This window comes from Dromiciops gliroides, chromosome 2 (genome assembly GCF_019393635.1).
Source record: "Dromiciops gliroides isolate mDroGli1 chromosome 2, mDroGli1.pri, whole genome shotgun sequence".
In the NCBI taxonomy this organism is placed as follows: Eukaryota; Metazoa; Chordata; class Mammalia; order Microbiotheria; family Microbiotheriidae; genus Dromiciops; species Dromiciops gliroides.
The window spans coordinates 450,269,312-450,292,538 of record NC_057862.1 but is presented as its reverse complement, the minus strand read 5'-3'; the positions used below and the strand labels follow the sequence as shown (position 1 = coordinate 450,292,538).

The window sequence follows — 23,227 nt, the reverse complement described above, 5'->3', positions numbered from 1 at the left end:
TGAAACACTGAAAAGATGTTTAAATATACCAAAAGTAACTGTTCAATAAAGGAGAAGAAAAAATTTGGCTCATTGTACAGAAATATAAGTTAATTTGAAATTGAAATGAAATAACATGTCCCATGGTATGGGAAAGTAGGTCAAATATTCCCATATCAAACAGACAAGTTAAAAATAAAATAAGTTCCTCAAAAATATGTAGTTTAATGAATATAATTAATATTTTCCATTGTGCCAATTATTTTGAGAAATATAAATTAGCTTAAATAACAATATAGGTAAGAATTGATGTACAAGTAGGTGATAGCTTAGCTATCTGATATTAAATTTAGGGGAGTTTTACATCTGCCTAAAACATAATTAACAGATAATAAAAATTCTAAAAAGTAAATCTCTTTTAAACCTCCACATACATTCTTAATTGTTTTCTAGACTAATCCCCTTTATCATTTTTCATTTCACATGGAGTCATCTTTCAAGTTATTTTATAACAGGAAATTAAACTACTATGTAGTTTAAAATGAATTAAATAAAAGTGTTATCACTAAAAAGAGTAATTTATGGTTCATGGCAGTGTCAGCTTTTACAGAGGAGGTCTATAAATTTTTTTAATTGCTATGCATTTTAAACAACATGGATTGTTTGGAAATACTGTTGGGTACATGTATCTAAATAAACAAAAATTTCAGGCATAAGATCACACTCAATCTAGTTTACCATCAAAAGAGTAACTCTAATATCATTCTTTATTAACTATGAATTGCTAAGCTGATAATCTGAATGAATTTAATGCCTTTGAAGTTAAGATGCTCTGAGTTAGAATTGTAAGCCCTTTACAAAATTGCTATGAATAAAATTAACTTCCATAGATTTCTAAACACCTTATACTACCCTAGTAAGTGTGCAATTTTAGGCCCCACTACAAACTTTTGAAAAGTTCTTTAAAATCAATTTTCATAGCCATGTGTTAATGTTTACAATTAAGACACTGAAAAAATCTTTAATTAAAAATGAGGTCCTAAAAGGAAATGAAAATTTTAATCTGCATCACTTATCCATCATGTTGAGGATCATTTCACAAGTCACTTCTGGTTTTGGTTCTTCAGCAACATCTGTTGCTATTTCAAAAATGATAGGAACAATTTCATTTGTATGATGCTCTATGTTTACAATGGAAATATCTTCAATTGGCATCTGCTCAACAACTGTATAGGAAAAAAGAGACCATATTTGACATTAGGAATGATATGTTACAATCAGACTGTACAAACTGCAAGTGTACAAATTTATGCTATAAAATAACAACTTAAAGGATGAAATCAAATATTTTAGAGCACTAATCCTCTGATAATAGCATAATTGAAATACTTCTGTTTTGCACCCTTACTATTTGTGTGTTAATTTTAGGCCCTCAAATTATATATTTTAAAGATCAACTTAGTATTTGATTGTACCTGCTTGCTCTAAATTTAAAAAAATATATTCTAGCAAACCAACATTTTATTTCGTAGTAGCTTAACAATTCAAGTTATTCTTTTCCGAAATGGCTTTATTTCTGTTAGAAACAGGACACAACTACTGTAATCAAAAAAAGCTGTTACTTTCCATTTGTCTGTTACTTCTAGTTTGTCTGTTCAATCAACAAATATTTACTGAGTGCCTGCCATAGCCAAGGTATTGTGCTAGGTGCTATGAAGCATAAGAAGTATCAGGTTTTTGTCCCCATTCTCAGGAAGCTTAAACCTGGGTAATGAAGATTACAAAAGATCATTCTAAATATTTGCACTAGTGACTGTTATTCATACCCTTTGATAAACTTTTTATTGGCCAAGAAAGCCCAAAGGACTATTTTGTTTTTCTGTTACAAACATGAGAAGGAAGAATAGCTTCAGTTTAAAATATCATAGGGGGCTTTTTGAAAAATTCTGTTAATCTATAAACATGTAAGGGTTTCTAAGTTATTTCTACTTCCCTATTTAAAAAAAAAAATGACAGTGGACTTAATGTTTCAAAGAGGCCTATCAATAGTTTGGCTATTTAAGATTATTATGATATAAAGGAAAATGTCCTCACTGGCAGAATAAACAATAAACATTAGATAAGAGTCTGCATAAAATGAATTAAAAACATAAACTGCAAAATGAAGCATCTCAACTGCCTTGTCCATAATAATTTTATCAATTTTATGCTTTCCTCTGGTAGCAAAGGCCAACATGAAATTACCATGGTTACCAGAGTTCCACTTTGACGACTATATTATTTAGCTTCCCTGAATCTTAGATTCATTATCTGGAAAGTGGGCATAATAATATCTCTAGTATTTACCTCACATAGTTGTTCCAAGATTCAAATGAGACAATGGATACAAAGCACTTCACAAATTTTTTTAATTATTCTTATAAGATTCTTATATTCCATATTCCTACCAATCACAACAGATATTATCCCAAAATTAAAATTTTGATTCTAAAAATCTCAGACATTTTTCAATTATCTAAAGGAATTTCTAAATCTTGGGTAGTTTGAAACTCAAATAATAGTAAAATTCATCTTTCACATGAATCACTTTTTTTAACTTTATTTTGCTTTTATGTTTCCTTTGCCCTCTTTATGTTCTTTTCTTATTTTCCCCCACACTTTCCATCATGATTAAAGATAATAATTTTTAATTAAACCTTAAATATCTATTCAAAATTGGCTGATTCTACCTGCCTTTTATTGTCTACATCTGAAGAAATTGGGAGTTTCAAAGGAAGTCTTAGGAAAATAAATATGAAGTGAGATGCATCTTTTGTCTCTTTATAAAATATTTTCATCCTTACTTCAGCATCAACAGTCAAGATAAGTAGTGAACAGATGTTAACTCCAACCTTAATAAAGGAGATGTGTTGTTATCGAGTGTCTAAGGCATAATAACAACAATCTGGGGGACACTTTGATTTATATAAATCATTACTTTAAATATTTCTCTGATTTTTATTTCTATTAGGAATTTTGATTACATGAGATTACCAATAGATGCTTATGTTTCCAGATTTACTCGATATATCCAAATTTCTTTGGTATAATAACAAAACATGCATTTATTACTCATACATAAAACCCCAAGAATTTTTTTCTTTTTTGGTAAAAGCTGTGTAATACACTAGTTTTTTAAATAAAAGAAAAATTCTTTTCTTTTAGAAGTTGAAATGCAATTGTAATAACTCTTACAGCCTTTTAGAATAAACAATTAACTATTTACTCTGGGTACTCAGGCATTATTCTGCTTACAGATAAGGAAGAGTTTGAATTATATGACCTCTGAAGAGTACTATACATAATTATTTATTGATTACCCCTAGAATATCACTACGTAATTCCAATTCCAACAAGTTCATTAAATGAGTCAGAAAACTCACGGGTTGGCACTACAATTTAAAATAATGCATATTTTCTATCTGTACTTCCAATGATGTATTTAGCATTTGAAGAAGCTGTATGTTGAAATGTATGGTTTTGACCCATTCCTAAAACTAATTTATCTGGGCAAATATAAAAATCAGCCTGTACCCTATAAGGCCAGAGGATCTGTATTGCTATACTCGATCTCATAGGTTCACTATGGCTCATGAAACAGGATGTTTACCTTCTTCCTTTGGGCCCTTCTGTTTTTTCTTCTTATTTTTTCTTCCTTTTGCTGACTGAACAGCCTTTCCTCTTAACAATTCACAATTCTCTGAATGTTTGCGCATATTATTCTGTTGGTAAAATGTTTCAGAGTTAGCATAATGAAAGTACCATAATTTTCTATTATTTTAGCAAAATATTTATAATCTAAGGTATAAACACTGAGAAAACACTGGACCATATCTACCTTTAATCATTTGTACGAATAAAGATGATACTATTTATTAGTACAGATATTCTCATCCATGTTTAGTTGAATAGTTCTGTTTTATAGAATTTACAGATTTAAACAGTAGAACCCCGCAAATTTGCCCTTAAGGAATTTTCAGATCACATGAAATAGCATTTACTGTCATGGTCTATCATAGCGTTGTTTTATTAATAAATACTATTAAGAAAAGGAGAAAGTGAAGTTAAATATGGGGAGCTATGAATGTGTAGAAGGAATAAAAAGAAATTCCTATCATCTGATAAAGCAACATATGGTGCAGCAAGATAGAGAAGAGCCTGTTGCTAAAAAAGCAATGCAGATTATTCAAAGTGTGGCAAGAGAGTTACCAAAAAAACATTTAACATACCAGTTGGAATATTTAAGACAAACTACTTCAGTAAACGGGAATTATTTTCATGGAGAACATAGGTCTTGTTTTACAACAGAAGTAAATAGTACATTAAGAGTCATTTTACAGCCAGATTTTCTGGAATATGTCTATTCCATAAAGCAAAACAAAAAACAAAAACAAACCTGTTAAACTAATTTCTGAACTCAAAATTATAGATGGATTGTTAGAGCTGGATGAAATCATACTATCATAGATAAAGGATAGAGGAGATCTTACAGATCATTTAGTTTAACCCTCTCATTTTATAGTTGAGGGAAATGAGGCCCAGAGGTTCAGAGCTTTGCCCAAGTTCACAAGGTTCATAAATGGCAAAGCTCAAATTTAATTCAGGTTCTCTGATTCCCAACCCAACACACTCTCCACTATTTCATGATATCTTCTTAGAGATAATTCTATCCAATCCTCTGAATTTACAGATGAGAAAATGAGATCCAGTGAAGGAAAATGACTTGCTCAAAATTACTGTAAGTAAAAGCACCAGGATTCAAACCCAGGTCTCTGGATTCTTGGTCCAGTGCTCTATCCATCTCACGATGAAACACATAGAAAAATCTATGCATGTTCAATTTTAGTGATCATCAGGTAATATCTAATGAGGTACTAAAGCCCTTTTCTTTATTTCTTCTAAACCTGACCATATTTACTAGTTTTCATATGTGATTATTCTTTGTAATACTGGGATTTCCACTCAAATTTTTTTGAAAGGAAAACCAAGAAAAAAGTATGGGGTAGATTTGGATGGAGTCAGACTTATTATCAATAGCAGTTAGTATAGTCTCATGAAGTAAATATATACAATATTTAAATTAAAAGTTATTATTTGGGGAAGTCAAAAAGCTTCTCAGCTGTTTTACCTTTGCACAACTTACTTGTTATAAAATTCTTAAGAGTGATATTGTACTTTGATAATTAATTCATGCCATATTTCCACTTTTATCTAATTCTAAACTGTAAAACATTAAGCTATTCATACTTTTTTGACCCGTGTTCCCACTACTAGATAGTGTGAAAGAAAAAAATTCTGTATATACCAAAATAATCATAACAACACCTTTAGGAGCAGCAAAACAACTGGAAAAAATGTAGATGCCCATAATTTGGGAAATAGTTGAACAGATTACGGTGAATGAATACAATGGAATATTGTGTTGTAGAAAATTAAGAATTTGATAAATCATATTGGAAGCCTTATGGAAATTGCTGCAGAATGAAAAATTAGAACCAGGAAACAATATATATAACTATAATAATATATATATATATATATGAAAACAACATTAAAAGACATCAGAAATCAGATTAAATGCAATTACTAATATTCATTCCAAGGGATCATTGATGAAATACATTGCCCTCCTTTCAGTAGAGACAGTAGACTGTGAGTAGGAAATGTTGGTTCTGACTGACTCTTTTTCTTTGTTATAAGGGAGAAATCTATGGGGCAAGGGTAATTACTAAGAAGTAACTTGTAAAAAACAAAAAGGATCAGTAAAACGTAAGAAATCTCAAACCTTAAAACCAACAAAAATAGCAAAAAAGTATTTTATAATCACATTTTATAGATGGTATTAAAATTGTCTGAATTGTGTGTCTTAGGATAGTATAGGCATAGTAGACGTGATCAGTGCCCTGCAAAGCTTTTCCAACAGAAAAAGCTTTAAAAAAAAAAAATGGTACTCATCTTTGTCATAACAGAATCTTTCCAGAATTAACTATGTTTCCTTAAAGTATCTTACCCATCGTGAAAAGCCTTTGCCACACTTGGGGCATTCATAAACAGTTGGTATGAAATTTTTATCATGGTATTTCTTGAAATGAACATTTAAAAGTTGTTTCTGCCGGAAACATTTATTGCAGGAAAGGCAGGTAAATGGTTTCTCTCCTGTGTGGGTACGTTTATGTACTGTCATGTGCCGCTCCTAGAAAAAAAAATCGAATTAAGCAAAAACCCTAAGTACACTAGTCATTTCATGTATCATATCCTTCAACTGTTCTCTCTCACAAAACCTAGCACAGTAATCAGAAAATAGCATATCTTCAATAGGTACTTGTTGGATGATTCCAACTGTAAATCACCTCAGAAAAATATCCCCCAAAATGGCTGATTAAGGACTTGCACACATGATACTGTAAAAAAGGATTTATCTATTTTATTATTGCCCTTTAGGGACTAACCACACAAGTCATACAGTTTCATCACTTGCTGATTTTACAGTTGTACACAGCACACTGTGGTAAGCACACTTCTACAACTGAACCTCATATTAATGTTTTTCTCCTACTAAAACAGTGATGAGTTTGGATACTAATTCTTGTATTTATAACCAGATGAATTTATATTGCTAAAGTGAATATGCAACTTAATAAATATATACAGTGAGTTTGTCAAATTTATTAAACTTTAAATTCAGAAGACCTCTAGGATTGGAAATATCTCCAAAAACGACATTTTCTAACTCTCAAAGGTACTATAAATAATTTTAAAAACATACTAAAAATATATATAGTTGGTAAACATTATGACTTCTTTTGGATTACGACAACTTTTGAACTGCTCTCAGTATCCAACCATCCTTTTCTAATCCATTTGAGTATGTCTTGAATTCCATACTAAGAAATCTATGCTTTATTTAGCTAGTAAAGGGAAGCCACTGATATTTTTTTTTAGCAGCAGACACAGAGACTTGGAAAGTAGGATGGATTGGGATTAAAGGAAGGAAAGAAACTAGAGGCGAAGGTATTATAATAATCTAAGCTAACAGCAATAAGAGCTTAAATTTGGTTGGCAACAGTAATACTGGAAATGAAGGAATGAATTCAAGAGGCATTGTGAAGGTAGAATCTTTAGGACATAGCTATTAATTGATTGTGGAAATCAAGGCAGAGGAAGGACTCTAAGGTGAAACAAAAGTGTTAAGCTTTTAGGATGCCAGGAGAATGGTGGTGGCATTGAGAGAAATCAGGTGGTCAGAAAAAGGAGGTGATCTTTTGGAGGTAGGATGAAGATAGGCATTAATTAATACTTTATGATCCCTTTTTATCTCACAATAATTGACAAAAATATTTATAATAAGAAATAAGTTTTAAAACACTGGTTTGTGGAAGGTTTCTTATTATTTTGAAATACTTAAATGGATCTATGATCTCATCCATGTGGATATCCCCTCAATCCATGCAGACCATCCTCCCATAAGTTCAACATGGGGAGAGGGTAGGGAGGTGGTGGTCAATCCAATATTCTAGTGTTAATATTCTAAAATAGTCATTTAAAAACAGGATGGGTTCACTAAGAGCTTAAAAAGTGAAATAATGTCTACCTGATTCTTACCAGCCATATACTACTGTCATGCATTCCAAAACTCTAATACACTGACACATAAAATACCTGTTTGCAGGCATAACTGCAGTCATCACATTTGAACCTTTTTTCATTTCTATGAGTTTTCTGGTGCTGAATGAGAGCATAGCGTTCGTGAAATACAGCAGTACAGTAACGGCATTTCATCTCTGTAGCCTTATAGGAATGTAGGTTTCGCAAGTGGACACCTGAAAAATTTTAACAAATCATTGTACCTATCAGCTTCCAATAAGATTGGTCATTTTTTTCTTCTCTAAACTATGTACTAGAACCTCACTTCAATAATGTTCATTACTAGTTATAAGACTGAAGGTTATTTTAACAAGATGTTTGTTGGCTATAGAACCAGAGGATAGTTTTAAAAGCTGTGGTTTTCATATATACATTCTCCACCTTCTACAAAAACGAAGTATTTCCTTTTTAAAAAAATTTAAGATCATGCTTGGTAATTGTTAGCTAATATTGTAAAGATTCAAGCACTAAAAATACTATGGGAGCTGCAATCCAATGACACCTCATGTGTCTCTTCTCATTTGAGGTGTTTATCAGGTTAAGCATGCTGTATTGTGATTTTTGCTCAATTGAATCATGCTTTTAGGCATGACACTTCTGTGATACTCTGTGTAAGAAGCCAAACAAAAAGCTGGTAATTGCATAGCTTTGATACATCCCACTTATGCTGACTCATACTTATTCAAATAGCTTCTGTTTCTAATAAAGCAATTTGCATGAGAATTTACTAGGTTAAACAAACCAATGGCAAATATAGAATACAGCTATCCCTTCCACATTGAGACTTTCCCCATTGCAGTTTGGCTATGTCATGGGTAGCTATAAGAAATTAAATGGTAATTTTGGGGGAGTTTTGTGGAAGCTGAAGATGACATAGAACCTAAGACCAAATACTTAACCCAAATTTTACAATAAGGTACTGGAAATACCCCATTAAAAACTGGGTCTCATTCTCTAGTACAAAGGGAGGACCAAAAAATTTTAATAGGATTTTCCAGATTGTGGGGGCGCAGTGCCCCCAACCCCTGTGATGTGGAAGGGATAACTGTATAATGTATCCCAAAAGTCTCAGTGAAGGTTTAAGACAAGACAATATGAAAAAAAATATTAGGGCTTTCTAAGTAACCTGCTTTAAAAAATTCATGTGTTCTTTAAAGTTCCACTGGGAACTTATTACACGATGCCATACGTAAGAATGCTCAGAATTCTAACAATAAAAGTATGATATACATATATGTGTGTCTATAAATATATAACATACATGTGTCTGCAGTATGTATATACTCATATATATTTATGCACACACTTCTCTACCTTTAAAGTCAAGCACATCTTAGGCCACTAAATTGATTAGCATAACATAAAACATTAAATGTTTGGTAAAACATTAATAAGTTTTAGAAGCATGAATTTTTGAAGAAGAAAAGAAGGGCAAAGGGAGATAAGGAGATCTTATGAAGACTCTTTAGAGATACTTATCCATTAGAGGTATTATAAGATCAAAGATTAAACTTCTAATACTGACCAACTAATTGATAAAAATGATAATGGCAGTAAAAAGGGCTGTTATTTAGCAATTAACAAGGAAAACAATAACAATGGAATAGACCTACTCCTTGAGGGATGATGGTATGATGTTAACAATTGACAAAGAGAATGCAGAACTACCTGACTTCTATTTGACACCCATATTTTTCATCAACTGGAATGTTTCTAAGACTCAAAAATTCAGAAAGAATATGATTCTGAGAGGCCTGAAGCACAAAGTAAATTAAAATATAGTAAGAAAGTCCTTTAAATAAATTCAAGTTTTTGTGCACAGATAGCAATATTGTTTGAAGAACTGCAAATGACTTGACTATTCTCAACAATACAAAGATCCAAGATAATCCCAAAGGACTATTGACGAAACATACTATCCACCTCCAAAGAAAGAACTGATATTGATAGAACAGAATGAAGCATGATAAGTTTTTACTTTCTTTCATTTTTTCTTTTAATCAAGTTTTCTTGTACAAAATGACAAATATGGTAATGTTTTACATAATTGTACATATATAACTCATATCTGATTGCTTGCTGCATCAGGTAGGGGGAGGGAAGGAGGGATAAAAATTGGAACCCCAAACTAGAAATAAAAATGTTTATTAAAAAAACCAAAAAACTCCAATGATAAAAGACATATAAAGAAAGACACTACCTGCATCCAGAGAAAGAACTGATAAACAGATGTATAGAATAATTTTATATATGTGTGTATATATTATATGTGCATGGATATATATGTATGTATGTGTATATATATATAGAGAGAGTTATAGAGATAGAGATAGAGACATATACCTATTTGTGTTTAATGGTAACTAGGGTGGGGGGAAGCAGAAAAAACAGAAGTGAAAATAAATGTCCATGATAATTTTATTATATATTTAAAAGGAATAACAAGTTTTACATAATAGGCAATTTCATGTATAATCATCATTTTAAAATATACTATTTTATAATAAATTCAAGTTTTAAGGCCTTAACAAATTATTACACCAAAGGCATTGAAAAAATTTGTACATGTGCACAGAAACTTCTGTTTGTAATATTTGAGGAATCATAGAAAACAAAAACTGGAAACAAGCTTTTCAAAACCTAGAAAAGGGTAGATTCTAAAAATAAATACCGTTGAGCATAATACAGTATACAAAAAAAATTCTAGAATGGATTGTTTAAGTAAAGTCATGCTACTTCACGTAAACATCTATTTCATCTAAAAATTAGCTAAAGTTACAATTTCTTTTTTTTTTGAGACATTAGACTATTAGATTTGGGGAGAGCTGTCAATATATTGATCCTGGCAAGACATAAAAGAAAATCTTTTATGATGTACTTGTGGACAAGCCCTGAAGAGAAAGTCAAGATACCTGGGTTCTAGTAATGCCACTATGTAATGGTATAACCATGGACAAGTTATTTGACTTCCAGACCACAGCATTTTCATAATATAAAACAAAGGGCTAATGGGGAAAAGGATTGAAAGTGAACTAAAAGATTTCTAATGCCCTTTCCAGAAATAACATGATAAAGAGTTGTATAAACTCTAAGTTGGATAAATGTGAGCTAGATGGCAGTATTGTTAGATGGATTCAGAGATCCCTGTGCCACAGAATAAATAATTTAAGGGAGCAATGACAGGAGAGGGAAAACACAAAACTGGGAGGAATAAGAAGTAACATTCAAAAAGTTTTTGCAAATTAAATACGTGGGCCCAAAGTTTCTAAAAACTCAACTATACAAGTAGAGAAGGGAGAGACATGGATTAATAGGTGTTAGAATTTCCTGCTGGCTCAGTTGGAGACAGCTATGTGATATGTAGAAGAAGTTGATGCAAACTGAGGCTACATAAACAGAAAGACAATATCCACTGACCAGAAAAAACTGAAGTACTTCGTACAGCTCTATAAGCCACATTAAAAAGGCAATGACAGAATGAAGTTTATCTTGGAAAGGTGACCAAGATGTGAAAAGGTCTAGAAACCTTTCATATGAGAAATGGTTGAATGAGCTGAAGATTTTTAGTCTGAAAAAGAGGAGACTTAGGGTGAAAATAATAGCAGTCTTAAAATATTTCAAGGGATGCCATGTGGAAGAGGGATTACCCTATGTAGAAAAGGGCTAAACTAGAATTCATAGGCAGAAGTTAGTGAGGTAGATGTTAATTTGATATGAAATTGTTTAAAATAATTATCTCCATTCAAAAATGGAATGGACTCGTGAGGTGGTAAGTTTGCCATTACTGGAAACATTCAAGCAGTGGGAGAGTAACAAGGGAGTCATTCCCTGCATTTGTGAAGGAATTTGTATTAAATGTTCTCCAAGGTTCTTTCTAATTCTAAGAATCTATGATCTGAGCATATTTGAATCTGTTAATAGAAATAATTCTAAGACTTCTGTTCATTAGTTAATATTTTTAGTTAACTAGTTAATATTAGTTAATATTTTTAACAATAGTAGGTATCCAACCTTGATCCTTATGGTATCAATTTTGATGAATCATGTAAATAATTTTATAATTCATATTAATAATTTCAATTTAACCAAAGTGATGAATTGAGTTCAAATATTCATTCATAAATCTCAAAAGCCACATGAGAAGAAGTATGCTGTTATGGAGGCCATTGGATTAGGGGTCAAGACCTGCATTCTGGTCTCCTCCTTATCACTTATTAGCCTTGGGTATGTTATTTAAATCCTCTAAGGCTTGGTATCCTCATCTGTATAAAATGTGCATAATAATGGTGGCCCTGCATACCTCATAGACTTCTTGCAAAGATCCAGTAAGAAAATGTATATTAAAGAGCTTTGAAACTCAGTTCTACAAACATGCTATGTGATTGTGATGAATATGTACTTATCACTCTAGCCACAAGGTGGCATCAGATCACTTCGTGAAAAAAAAATTTGTCAATGGAAATGACAAAAGTTAATTCATGTGATAAGGAAAATAGATGTAAACATGATCCAAACAACCAACTACTCACGTAGGTCACTTTTTCTTGCAATGACTGTAGCACAATGTGGACACTGATGTTTGGGGACATTTTCACTATGCTTCTGTAGTATATGTATTTTCATGGTTCCACTCTGGGTGAATCTGGCATGGCAGACATGGCATTCATAAGGTTTTTCACCTATGATTCAAGATGACAGATGAAATGTATTTGTCAGGATTAAATAACTCTAGTACAATTTCTCACCATCTCAAGGAGGGGAGAAGGGAGGGAAGAAGGAAGGAATAATATTTGGAACTCAACACTTAAAAAATGTTTAAAAATTGTTTTAACATGTAATTGGGGAAAAGAAAATATATTAAAAATGAATAAATGGTTCTAGTTCAATAATAGACACATTGAGTTCCAATGCAATCCAATTAATTCAAACAAAAATCTAATAAAATTCTACTTTTGTTGGATATGCAAGGCACTGAGAATACAACCCCCACCCCCACCCCCCCAAAAAATGTAAATCCCTGACCTCAAGGAACTCATAAGCTATTGGGAAGGAGCCAACATATACACAACATAAGTAAATTCAAGGTAATTTAAGGGGAGGGGAGACATCCTAACAAATGGGGGGGGGAGGTGAAGAAATGAAAAAAAATGCTTCATGGAAGACATGACACTAGTCTGTATCTAGGTTCTGTTTACCCTTTTGTTCATTAGTCCAACTCTCTTTATCTGAATGCCTTTATGATAATGGTAACCTCCTAATTAAGTCAGGTGACTTCAGTTAAATTAAAAGAACATAGATTTAGAGTTGAAAGGTATCACAGCAGTCTAGTCCAACCCTATCAAACAAAGGGTATAATAGGGAACATTATTGATACAAAAAAGTACCTATTTATATGGCTTTTGATCCACTAAATAGTAATTCGGTAATTTTAATGGTGTACAAAAGTTATTTAAGTAACTTTACAGGTTGATTTTAGAACTTTTATTTTGAGCATTACAAAAATTCAGAATAGGAAACATCTTATGGTCTTATATGAGTTACTCTTAAGCTCAAATAAATAGGAAAGCATAACTGTTCTTGATGTTAACTTTTTGTTTGTTTTTTTGGTGAGGCAATTGGGGTTAAGTGACTTGCCCAGGGTCACACAGCTAGTAAGTGTTAAGTGTCTGAGGCTGGATTCAAACTCAGGTCCTCCTGACTCCAGGGCCGGTGCTTTATCCATTGCACCACCTAGCTGCCCCTCTTGATGTTAACCTAAAATTGTACATATCAAAATATGAATCTCAAAATATAACATTCAGGATATAATTGTGCAGCAAAAATAACACTGCATTTGGAATCATACTGTGTTCAAATTTCATCTATGTTACTGTGTGACCTTTGGCAAGTCCTTTAAACTCTCTGGGCCTTTTTTTGTCCTCATCTGTAAAATTAGCAGATTGTACAAGATCACTTCTTAGATTCTCTTTAGCTCCAAATCTATGATCTATAATTATTCTATAACTTCTATATAAATTCTAGAGTTCTATGATAATAGTATAATTATTCTATAATTAATATATAATTATTCCTAATACTACAGAATTTGAATATGGTAATACTTGTTTGAACTTAAATATGAAAAAACCTTTACCTGAATGAGTTCTCATGTGTCTTTTCAGCTTGTAGGTATCTTTGCTAGCATAGCTACAGAGACAACAGTGAAAAGGACGTTCTCCAGTATGTGAACGTATGTGGCGCTTCAATTTACTTGCCTAATATACAAGTAAAAAACATAAATAGAAACTGTTGTAAAACCAAAAATTGTAAAAAAACCAAATTGTATGCCTTCAAAATATCTAATAATACCTTATATATGTTAAAACAAATTATTTTTCTTTCAATCAAAACATTTTAAATAATTGAAAAATAAAATTTAAAAATTGTAATACATTATGTGGCATTTTATATTGTAATCAGCAGAAGAACATCAGTAAGTTAAAATCTAGTTCTAAGCAACATTATTATTTGCTTTCACTTTACAAAGGAAAATTTCAGTTTTAGCTACTCAATTGCTTGCATTTTATTTTGTTTCTATGGCAGCATATGCTCAACACTCACAAAGTTTATATTACATTATAGAAGCACAAAAGCTTAAACCATCAAGTTCTAACTACCTTAATGTTATCAGAATCTTTTAATGTTTAAATTATTAGACCCTTTAGAGGACAAGATAATATGTATAGCGCATTACATTCGCTATTTCCTCCATCTCGACTTCAAATGTACCTTTATTTTAAGGATATAAGGGGCAGCTGTGGCAAATCCTTAAAGTCATGAGAGTCCCACCTCTGTCTGATACATATTGGTTGTCTGATGTGGGCAGGTGCAAGTAGCTTAACTTCTCAGTGCTCTAGGCAACTACAGAGAAGGTGATAGATAACCTGCTCTGGTAGAGGCTGTTTCCTCATCTGATAATTTCCTAAACCAATGAAATCAGTGGTCCAGTCTCTATCCCAAACCTAACTAGGCAGAAGGCACTGTGGGGGGAGTTTCCTCACCTTGGAGATCCCTATATCAATAAAATTAACTGGTTTAGTCTCTATCTCTTTAAGAATATCTTGATTGCTTCAAAAGATATGGACTTATTCTACCAGTAGGTACCTTCTAGAGCAAATGAATTGAAAGACCTTCCTATAGTCTTTCTTTGTGCTTTGCTGCATTTCTAGATTGTTTTTTAACTCTTACTCCTTCTTCTCTGCCCCAAGCTTTAAACAGAATAAGCAACATTCTATTTTGATTGTTGACCACCAAACAGAACCACAAATAAAGGAGGAAAAATCCTATATATCAGCATGTAGTTGATTTCTTTTCCTTCCTTAACTTCTTCCCTCAAACCTTCCCCTGTAGCAAGTGAGATGCAGTTTTGTCAGGCTATAGATGCATTATTTTTCTTTCCACATAATTAAAAAATTTTTTTTTTTTTTGCAGGGCATTGAGGGTTAAGTGACTTGCTCAGGATCACACAGTTAGTGTCAAGTGTCTGATCTGGATTTGAACTCAGGTCCTCCTAAATCCAGGGCTGGTGCTTTATCCACTATGCCACCTAGCTGCCCCCAGACATGTCATTCTTTTTTTCCCTTTTTTAAAAATCTAATTTAATTTTTTTGGGGAGGGAAGGGAACAAGTATTTATTAAGCACCCACCATGTGCCCAGGTACTAGGCTAAGTTCTTTTTTTTTCAGACATTCTTTATTTAGAATTCATACAGAGGCTATTAATAGTCTTTATGTTATACACAATTCCAAGTCATTACCAATACAGGTAAAATAGCCTTTGTGTATATCGTGCATTTCTGGTCTCTCTAGTATATAATATCTATGGTGCAAAAAGTGAGCTTACAGAAGTTCAAAAGATGTCAAAGATCAGAAAATTTAAAAATGTAAAGGAACTAAATTTCTTCAGGAAGGATAAAGGTGTGTAGTAATCCTACATGTCTTCAAGTATATGAAAGAATAGAAAAAGAAGAAACTGGTTCAAACTATGGTATGAAGAGTTTCAGTTAGATATAAGAAAAAAAATTTTCCTAATAATGAGTTTAGAAAATTCTTTTCTGGAGGTTTTTAAGGATAGACTGAATCAAGATTTTGGGTACAGGAGAAAAGGAAATAGGAGCCCAGGGAAGCTACCAGCTATTAAGTTCGTAGTTCATGGCAAGGAAGGGGATGCACCACCAATAATCACCCTATATAACAATGAAAACCAACCCCACATACTCCCTGACATGTATCATGTGGATTCTGACCCTTGGGGACAGAATCTGTCATCTGTCTGGCATGGTTTAAGAGGAGAATTGGGAGAAAGCAAAGTGATAAGGCTAAGTGACTGTCCAGATTTCTTTCATTCCCAAAATTTCAATTTTTAAACTTGATGATAAAGTTATAAACTTTCTGTCTATAGTGCAGATGCAGAACATTTTTCTTCAAGTTATTTAGTTGAGATTCTGATAACATGTATACTTAAGAAACTATGACATTATGTCATTATTTTTCATTTTAAAGTTAATATGCTTTTTTAGTATTTTCTGTATGTAATGTTTCTCTTTACATCAGTCTCCATATATTGTTCCAATGTATCTTTATCTAAATATTTTTCTGATAAATTGTGAAGCTTAATTTGTTTTGCTGTCATTTTACTTGAAAAGTGAGGTTGCTGTCATGTATAACTGAAATATAATTTCTCTTTGTGAAATGATAGTGACATATAAGGCCAAATGTTAAAATGGCAGCATTCCTATAACTGAGAGTGGAAAACAATTATGCTTGAAATTTTATGCTTTTGGAAACTTGCCCTTAATTTGAAAGGAGCAAATGGCCAATCTCAATTGCAATTGAGTTATGCTCAAAAATTCGGAATAGACACACTTCAAAAGGTCAGATAAAATCTATCTTGAAGTCATTTTAACATTGAATACAAGTGAATTCTATCTTAAAATACTTGGCAAAACAATATATGTGGTCTGGTATTTCTTGAACATAGTTTCATTCTGAAATTATACTAAAAGCAGTTACAAATTCATTACATATTTCCAAGCATGACTTATTACACTGAAATCTCAGATTGAGAGAAGTGTTCATTTCAAAAGGAAAGTAAATAGCCTCAAATTCAGTTACAGATTAGTTTTTTCTACCTTTTACTTAATTAGCATAAGTATATTCATATGGCATTTGTATACAACTTCCTTTCCTTACTGCTTAGTAATCACAGAAAATGAGAAATAGAATTTTTCTATTTGAACTTAAGAAAATATAGAAAATGGTTTATTTACTGTAAAAGTATGTTTTTAGTCTAGATTTATAAATCATGTTGGCATATATAACTATTAAAAATTAAAAGCATATCTGCTTACAATTTCTTATAAGACAGTATCAAACTTTAAGCATATGAAAAGTAAGTATGCTAAAGGATCTAAAATTATACTTACTTCTACACTAGCATATTTGCACATCGAACATTTAAATGGTTTCTCATGAGTATGTTTATAACGTCTGTGTCGCACAAGTTCACCACTAGTCACGAATGCCATATCACAGTCACTGCATTTATATGGTCTGGTTCCTGTAAAAGACAATGTTTTTCTACTTTAAAATTTTGTGAATGAGGTGTACTGATTATTTTTCCAGCAATAAATCTATAATATGTAGATATGAGGTCATGTTAAATTTTAAATAGCTTGAGAAAGGAAAATATACAATGCTAAACCATAATGCATCATTAATAGAATGAGATAATATTTCAGGTGAGCAAAGAACATTTTCTTTCTTTTTTTGGGGGGGAAATAATTGTTGTTGTTGTTTTTAATTTTAAAAACAAACATTTATTTTATTTTTTCCAGTTACATGTAAGGGTAGTTTTCAACATTCATTTTCATAAGATTTAGAGTTCCAAATTTTTCTCCCTCCCTTTCCTCCCCCCTCCACAAGATAGTAACCAGGTTATATATGTACAATCCACAAGTGTTCCTTTTATCAGTTCTTTCTATGGGGGTGCATAGTAAACTTCCTCATTAGTTCCTTGGGATTGTCTTGGATCATTGCATTGCTGAGAGTAGTGAAGTCATTCACAATTGCTCATTGAACAATCCTGCTGTCACTATGCACAATGTCCTCCCAGCTCTGTTCACTTCACTATACATCGATGTTCATTAGTCTTTCTAGGTTTTTCTGGGATCATCCTGTTTGTCATTTCCTGTAGCATAAGACCATTCCACTACAATCATTTAGCACAGCTTTTTCCATCATTAAAGAACATTTTCTATAGGTAATTAAAATGACAACATTAGGTATCTATAATTAGCTTTAATTGGTTTCATTCTGGGATTACCGATTCAAAAATTTTTTAAAACAGAGAAAATATTAAAAATATAGCACTGTTGACAATCGCTCCGAAAAAACATCCAAATAATGCCCCAAATATAGCACTGCTATATCTTGAATCCTCCCCTTCCTGATTGGCACAGTGGAAAGAGTATCTTGAACACTTTATGATTTAAGTATTTAGTTTACCAGCTTTATTTGGTACTGATAGAGTGTGCTGGCACATTCTCCAAACTCAATTTTGTGAGTGTAATGTCATAAACTATTAGACATCTTACACAAACACACATAGGTACTCCTCTACCCTTTCCTCTTCCAGGATTAACTTCCCCTTTTAATTTTGTCTTTTCTGAATATGTATAATTAAACCAATATAAGCACTACTCTTTAAGATGGCAGTATCCTATTCTTGGAGATCTTAAAACTTTTTCACCTACTTAAGAGCTGCCTTCCCTTCCTTCCCTCTTGTCCCCTTTGTCTCAATAGCTACTGAAACCAGTTCTCCCAATACCTTAAGTTACAACTCCTTTTCAAAGATAGGATTTTTGTTCAGTCAGTACATATTACTTACCTATATGATATTTTTGGATAATTTTAAGATCTTACTTATTTGCAAATATGTAGAGTATGCTATTCATCTACTGGCTTTGTTTGAAATTATATATTGAAATCCACCTCCATCTCATACCCTAATCCTAATGTAATATATAATGTTTACTCTAATCATGTAATATATTTCTGTGTAGAAGATGAAGTTTGTTGGGTTTTGATACTTATCAAATAAAATAAATGTACTTTGCACAGTTATTTTACCTGTATGTGTATTCACATGATTCCGCAGAAGGGTAACAGTACGGAAGGCTTTCAGACAGAGATGACACATATGAGGCCTTTCTTCAGAGTGAGTTTTCATATGACGATTAAAACTTGAGATTCTAGAAGAGGTGAATATGCAGATTTCACATTGGAAGGTCCGTTTCATTCCTACAGGATAAAAATGTTGCATTTATATTCAATTACAAAACACATTCTTCAAAAATGGGCTAACCATTAAATTCCATTAAATAGATTTAACCTGAAAACCCCTCTTTTAAAAATCCAATGAGGGGCAGCTAGGTGGCACAGTGGATAGAGCACCAGCCCTGGATTCAGGAGGACCTGAGTTCAAATCCAGCCTCAGACACTTGACACTTACTAGCTGTGTGACCCTGGGCAAGTCACTTAACCCTCATTGCCCGGCCAAAAAGAAAAAAAATTCCAATGAAGTAGCTCAGAAAATATATGCCACTGATATTCTACAGATAGTACCCTATTTAAACAATTGGGGAGGAAAAAAACCTCTTGCATTGTAGGTACCAAACATTAAAGGATGGCTACCACCACATCAAACTATAAAATTCACTTACTTGGTATTTCAAAATATCTGTTTCATCAGTGTGCATACTCTAAACTTCCTGCATGTAGTGAGGGATGCAAATGGCAGTGCCTTTGAGTGTGAGTTCACTGGATCACAGATTTAGAGCCAGAAGGATCTCTAGAAGTCATCTAGTCCCACTCCCTCATTTTAGAAAGGAAGTTCAGGGAGTTTAAGTAACTTGGCCACGGTTACGTAGGGGGTAGTGAGCATTGAAGTAAAAAAAAAAGTCTCATTGCCTGATTGTATAATCTTCTGGTGATAAAATCCTCTGAATTTTGCTGGGTGTTTATTCCTTAAAAGATAATTTGATTGGTCTAAACATAAATATATTCAAAGCCTTAGCAACTTGTCAAAATTTATGTTCTGCCAGGATAATCTTTCTGAAAATATCTTTGCTTCTATTCCAAGATGGAACTACAAATTTTATATTCAATCAAGTTTTTAAAAATTATGTGTATTCACTAAAGACCTTCTAATCAGTCAAATAATCAATTATTATTTATTGTCTATTATTGTGATATGGAGATAATTCTGAATTCTCAAGGGTCATAACAGCAAAATGTAAGCTCAGCCAGACTATACAAAACTGAAATTGTTCTAAGTATGGGCTCAGCAAGAGACTACACGTATCACACACCCAAACATCAGGATAGCTAAATTTGGATAGGTTATACCATCACAGTTAGTAATCTGCTGATAAGTCTTTTTGGTCATATCAATTTATGAAATTATCTATTATGGCATGGAGGAGGTTGTGATCAGCACAGAAGTACCTATAAAAATGAAACTGAGGATCCTTAAAATACCAAAGTAAAATGTAAACATTATATTCAAAAGAAATCATGATTTAAAATACTTCTCAACTGTGCATAACTGATAAAATGATTTCTCTTAAATTCTAATCTACCGAAATATCCCCCAAAACTGCTACCATAAAATTTTTGATTAATAACCTGTGAAGTAACATAACAAAAATAATTGATTCCTTCAGATGATACTAATAATTCAGAAATGTAGACTCAAATGTTTTATTCAGGTTAAGAACCTCAGAAGTAGTCTTTTGCTGTGACATGTGTAAATAACTTTTTAAAAGATTTTAGCTAAAATTACCATCATATAACATATATTAATTGGACTGAATTAAATATACCCACCATGCTTTGCTCTGTACAAGTTAAATAGGAGCTAACAATATAAACAAATAAGAAGCTACCAATATTATAAAATCAAATTTGTTTTGTTTTGGGGTATGAATGAATCATGTTAGGAGTTTAAAAAACACATGAAACTTTTCCTGTGCAAATAAGCTCCATGATAGAATATAAAATTTACTCTGAGAATAAATCATACCTGCATTTCTACTACCATTTTAAAATAAGTCTATACTAAGTCAGTTAAAACATCTTTCTAGCATTTTTAAAATAACTAATTTATTCAAAAAGAGATAACTTGGCAGCTAGCTTTGGGATCAGGAAGAATGTGTTCAAGTGCTAATTTTGACAAGCAAGCCACTTAACCTCTGAGTGCCCTGGGCAATTCTTCATAACTATAAATCACAGAGGAGTTGTGATTTTTATCAGTATTGGAAATTTCCATAGATCATGTATGAATGAAAAAAAAGTTCTTGAAAGAGTTTAACAAAATCCATCTCTCATCTATTTTTAATATTTTGAAGACAACTAAAAATCTCCCACTTGTTTAGAAATTTCAAGTAGAATTGTGGCCCTTTTTTTATAAGAGGAATGAATTCCCCTTGAGAAAATTGCAATTCTATTATTCTTTTTTTTATTTTTTAAAATTTTTTTTAGTGAGGCAATTGGGGTTAAGTGACTTGCCCAGTGTCACACAGCTAGTAAGTGTCAAGTGTCTGAGGCCAGATTTGAACTCAGGTACTCCTGACTCCAGGGCCAGTGCTCTATCTACTGCACCACCTAGCTGCCCCGCAAATCTATTATTCTTTTTTTTAAAATTTTTTTATTTTAGTGAGGCAATTGGGGTTAAGTGACTTGCCCAGGGTCACACAGCTAGTAAGTGTTAAATGTATGAGGCTGGATTTGAACTCAGGTACTCCTGACTCCAGGGCCATGCTCTATCCACTGCGCCACCTAGCTGCCCCAATGCTATTATTCTTAATACTTTATATAACATAAATTACTTTAATCTTGCCTACCCTTTGTCTTTGCTTGATTTTTTGCAGTTCCAGAAACCTCATCAATATCTTGTTCTGATAAAGTTATATCTTCATATTCTTCAATTTCTGAGTCACCTGGTAACAGAATGATTTCTTCCTTTTCTCCCTCTCCAAGTCTGTCAAAAGTAAATATCTCTTCCTTTTGGTCAGTAAATTCTCTTTCTTCACATAGCTGTTCGACCTCCTCTTCAGCCCTGTATATATCTTTGTCTTTATCCTAATAAGGAAAAATGCAATCATGCAGAGAAATATCAAATTTATTCAGATGTAATACATTTAACTTAGTACTAGCCAGTTTTAAGCATAAATAAAAATGTGATATTTTCAATGCTAAAATATGTCTAAAATATACATGTAAGCAATTTATTCACTCTACATTTTAGGATATGTGACATTAACCAGTGCCAGTGTTACTACCCTGAGTACTTTATGTAGATTTGTTTTTAAATTGGAAAAAAAAAATCACATGACTAATTCTAAAGAGAATTACTAAAAAGTGTCGCCTTAAAAAAAACCAAAACAAACCAACCTGTACATAGTAAAAGTTTCCTACCTTAATCAGCTCTGTGTTTTCATCTAATGGTGGGTTAACTGTCAATTTATCTTCTTCACTGGAAACTTCAACACTCTCTTCCACAACATTAATCTCCACTACCTCCATTTCATGAAGTGAAAAGACCTCTTCCTGAATGCTTATTGCAACACACTGGTGCAGATTCTGGTGGGGTATCTCATTTAACTCTGTCTGGACGTTTATGTCTTGCTGCAACACTAGCAAGGATTGTAGACCACTTTCTCCCTGCTGCACCATGACATGCATCCCTTCTGCTGGCTGCACGGTCATCTGGCTCATCTCCTGGTGGTCTACTTCATCCGTGGCAAAATGCACAGTTTGCAACGTAAGGATGTGCTTCTCATTTTCTTCGTTTGAGGAAGCCAATTCCAACTCTCCTTCTACAATCTTGGCTTGAAGGACTCCATAGGAACAGTCCACCTCAAGGCCACAGCTACTCTGCCTCTCCTTTAGCTTAGACACCTTGTCTACATCGTTTTCTTTGGCCTTTTCCTGGATCACATCAGTGCCTTTTATCTTAGTGAAGTGTTCTGTTGAGGCGGAGGCTTCCGTCCCCATTGTGGAGGCCTAATTCAGGGAAACCAAGAAATCTATGTCAGGAGCCTCCAGGACTTTGCATTTTGCAACTTCTCAGACCTGACCTTTTGGCCACCCACATGGATTCTGCCTTAAAATAGGTGCCACCGTTTTCTGAAAACGGTAGCCAGCTACAAACTGCCTTCTGCTAAAACCTCGTCAGCCCATTGCCTTCAGCTAACTGGGCTGGCCTACGTAGTCAGCTAACAGAGGCTGGTCAACTGCCGGCCCTCCGCTAACCAGGGTTGGCCCATTGCCTTTCATTAGGGGCCTACTGCCTTTCCCTAACCAAGGTCTACCTACTGCCTCCCGTGAACAGGCTCGGGGTCACTGCCTTCTGCTAACCCAGGCCTGCCCACTGTCTTCCCCTAAGCCAGCCCGCCTCACCGCCTGACGAGGATCGGGCCTGGCCACTGCCTTCTGTTAACAGCGCCAAGCCTTCGCCCACGCTC

The 23,227-nt window shown here is 33.1% G+C and overlaps 1 protein-coding gene across 1 annotated transcript; it reads right to left on the bottom strand.

Moving 5' to 3' along the window:
* Positions 1-1,047: 1,047 nt before the first annotated feature.
* On the bottom strand, positions 1,048-22,757 carry CTCFL (CCCTC-binding factor like). The gene is made up of 11 exons (XM_043987715.1): positions 22,179-22,757; positions 21,605-21,842; positions 18,831-19,001; positions 17,126-17,259; positions 13,796-13,916; positions 12,192-12,341; positions 7,678-7,838; positions 6,029-6,211; positions 3,629-3,740; positions 2,567-2,575; positions 1,048-1,205 (listed from the first exon to the last, which is right to left on the bottom strand). The coding sequence occupies exons 1-11, from the start codon at positions 22,755-22,757 to the stop codon at positions 1,048-1,050; spliced, it is 2,016 nt and encodes a 671-aa protein (XP_043843650.1).
* Between the last annotated feature and the right edge of the window lie 470 nt (positions 22,758-23,227).

Excerpts from the sequence above, each read along its gene's own strand:
- CTCFL (XM_043987715.1), bottom strand. The coding sequence starts at position 22,757 with ATGGGGACGGAAGCCTCCGCCTCAACAGAACACTTCACTAAGATAAAA. Across the intron at positions 17,260-18,830 it reads TCATGTGAATACACATACAG|GAACCAGACCATATAAATGC; the intron begins GTAAAATAACTG and ends TGTCTTTTACAG. Across the intron at positions 7,839-12,191 it reads TGCAAGAAAAAGTGACCTAC|GTGTCCACTTGCGAAACCTA; the intron begins GTGAGTAGTTGG and ends AAAATTTTTCAG.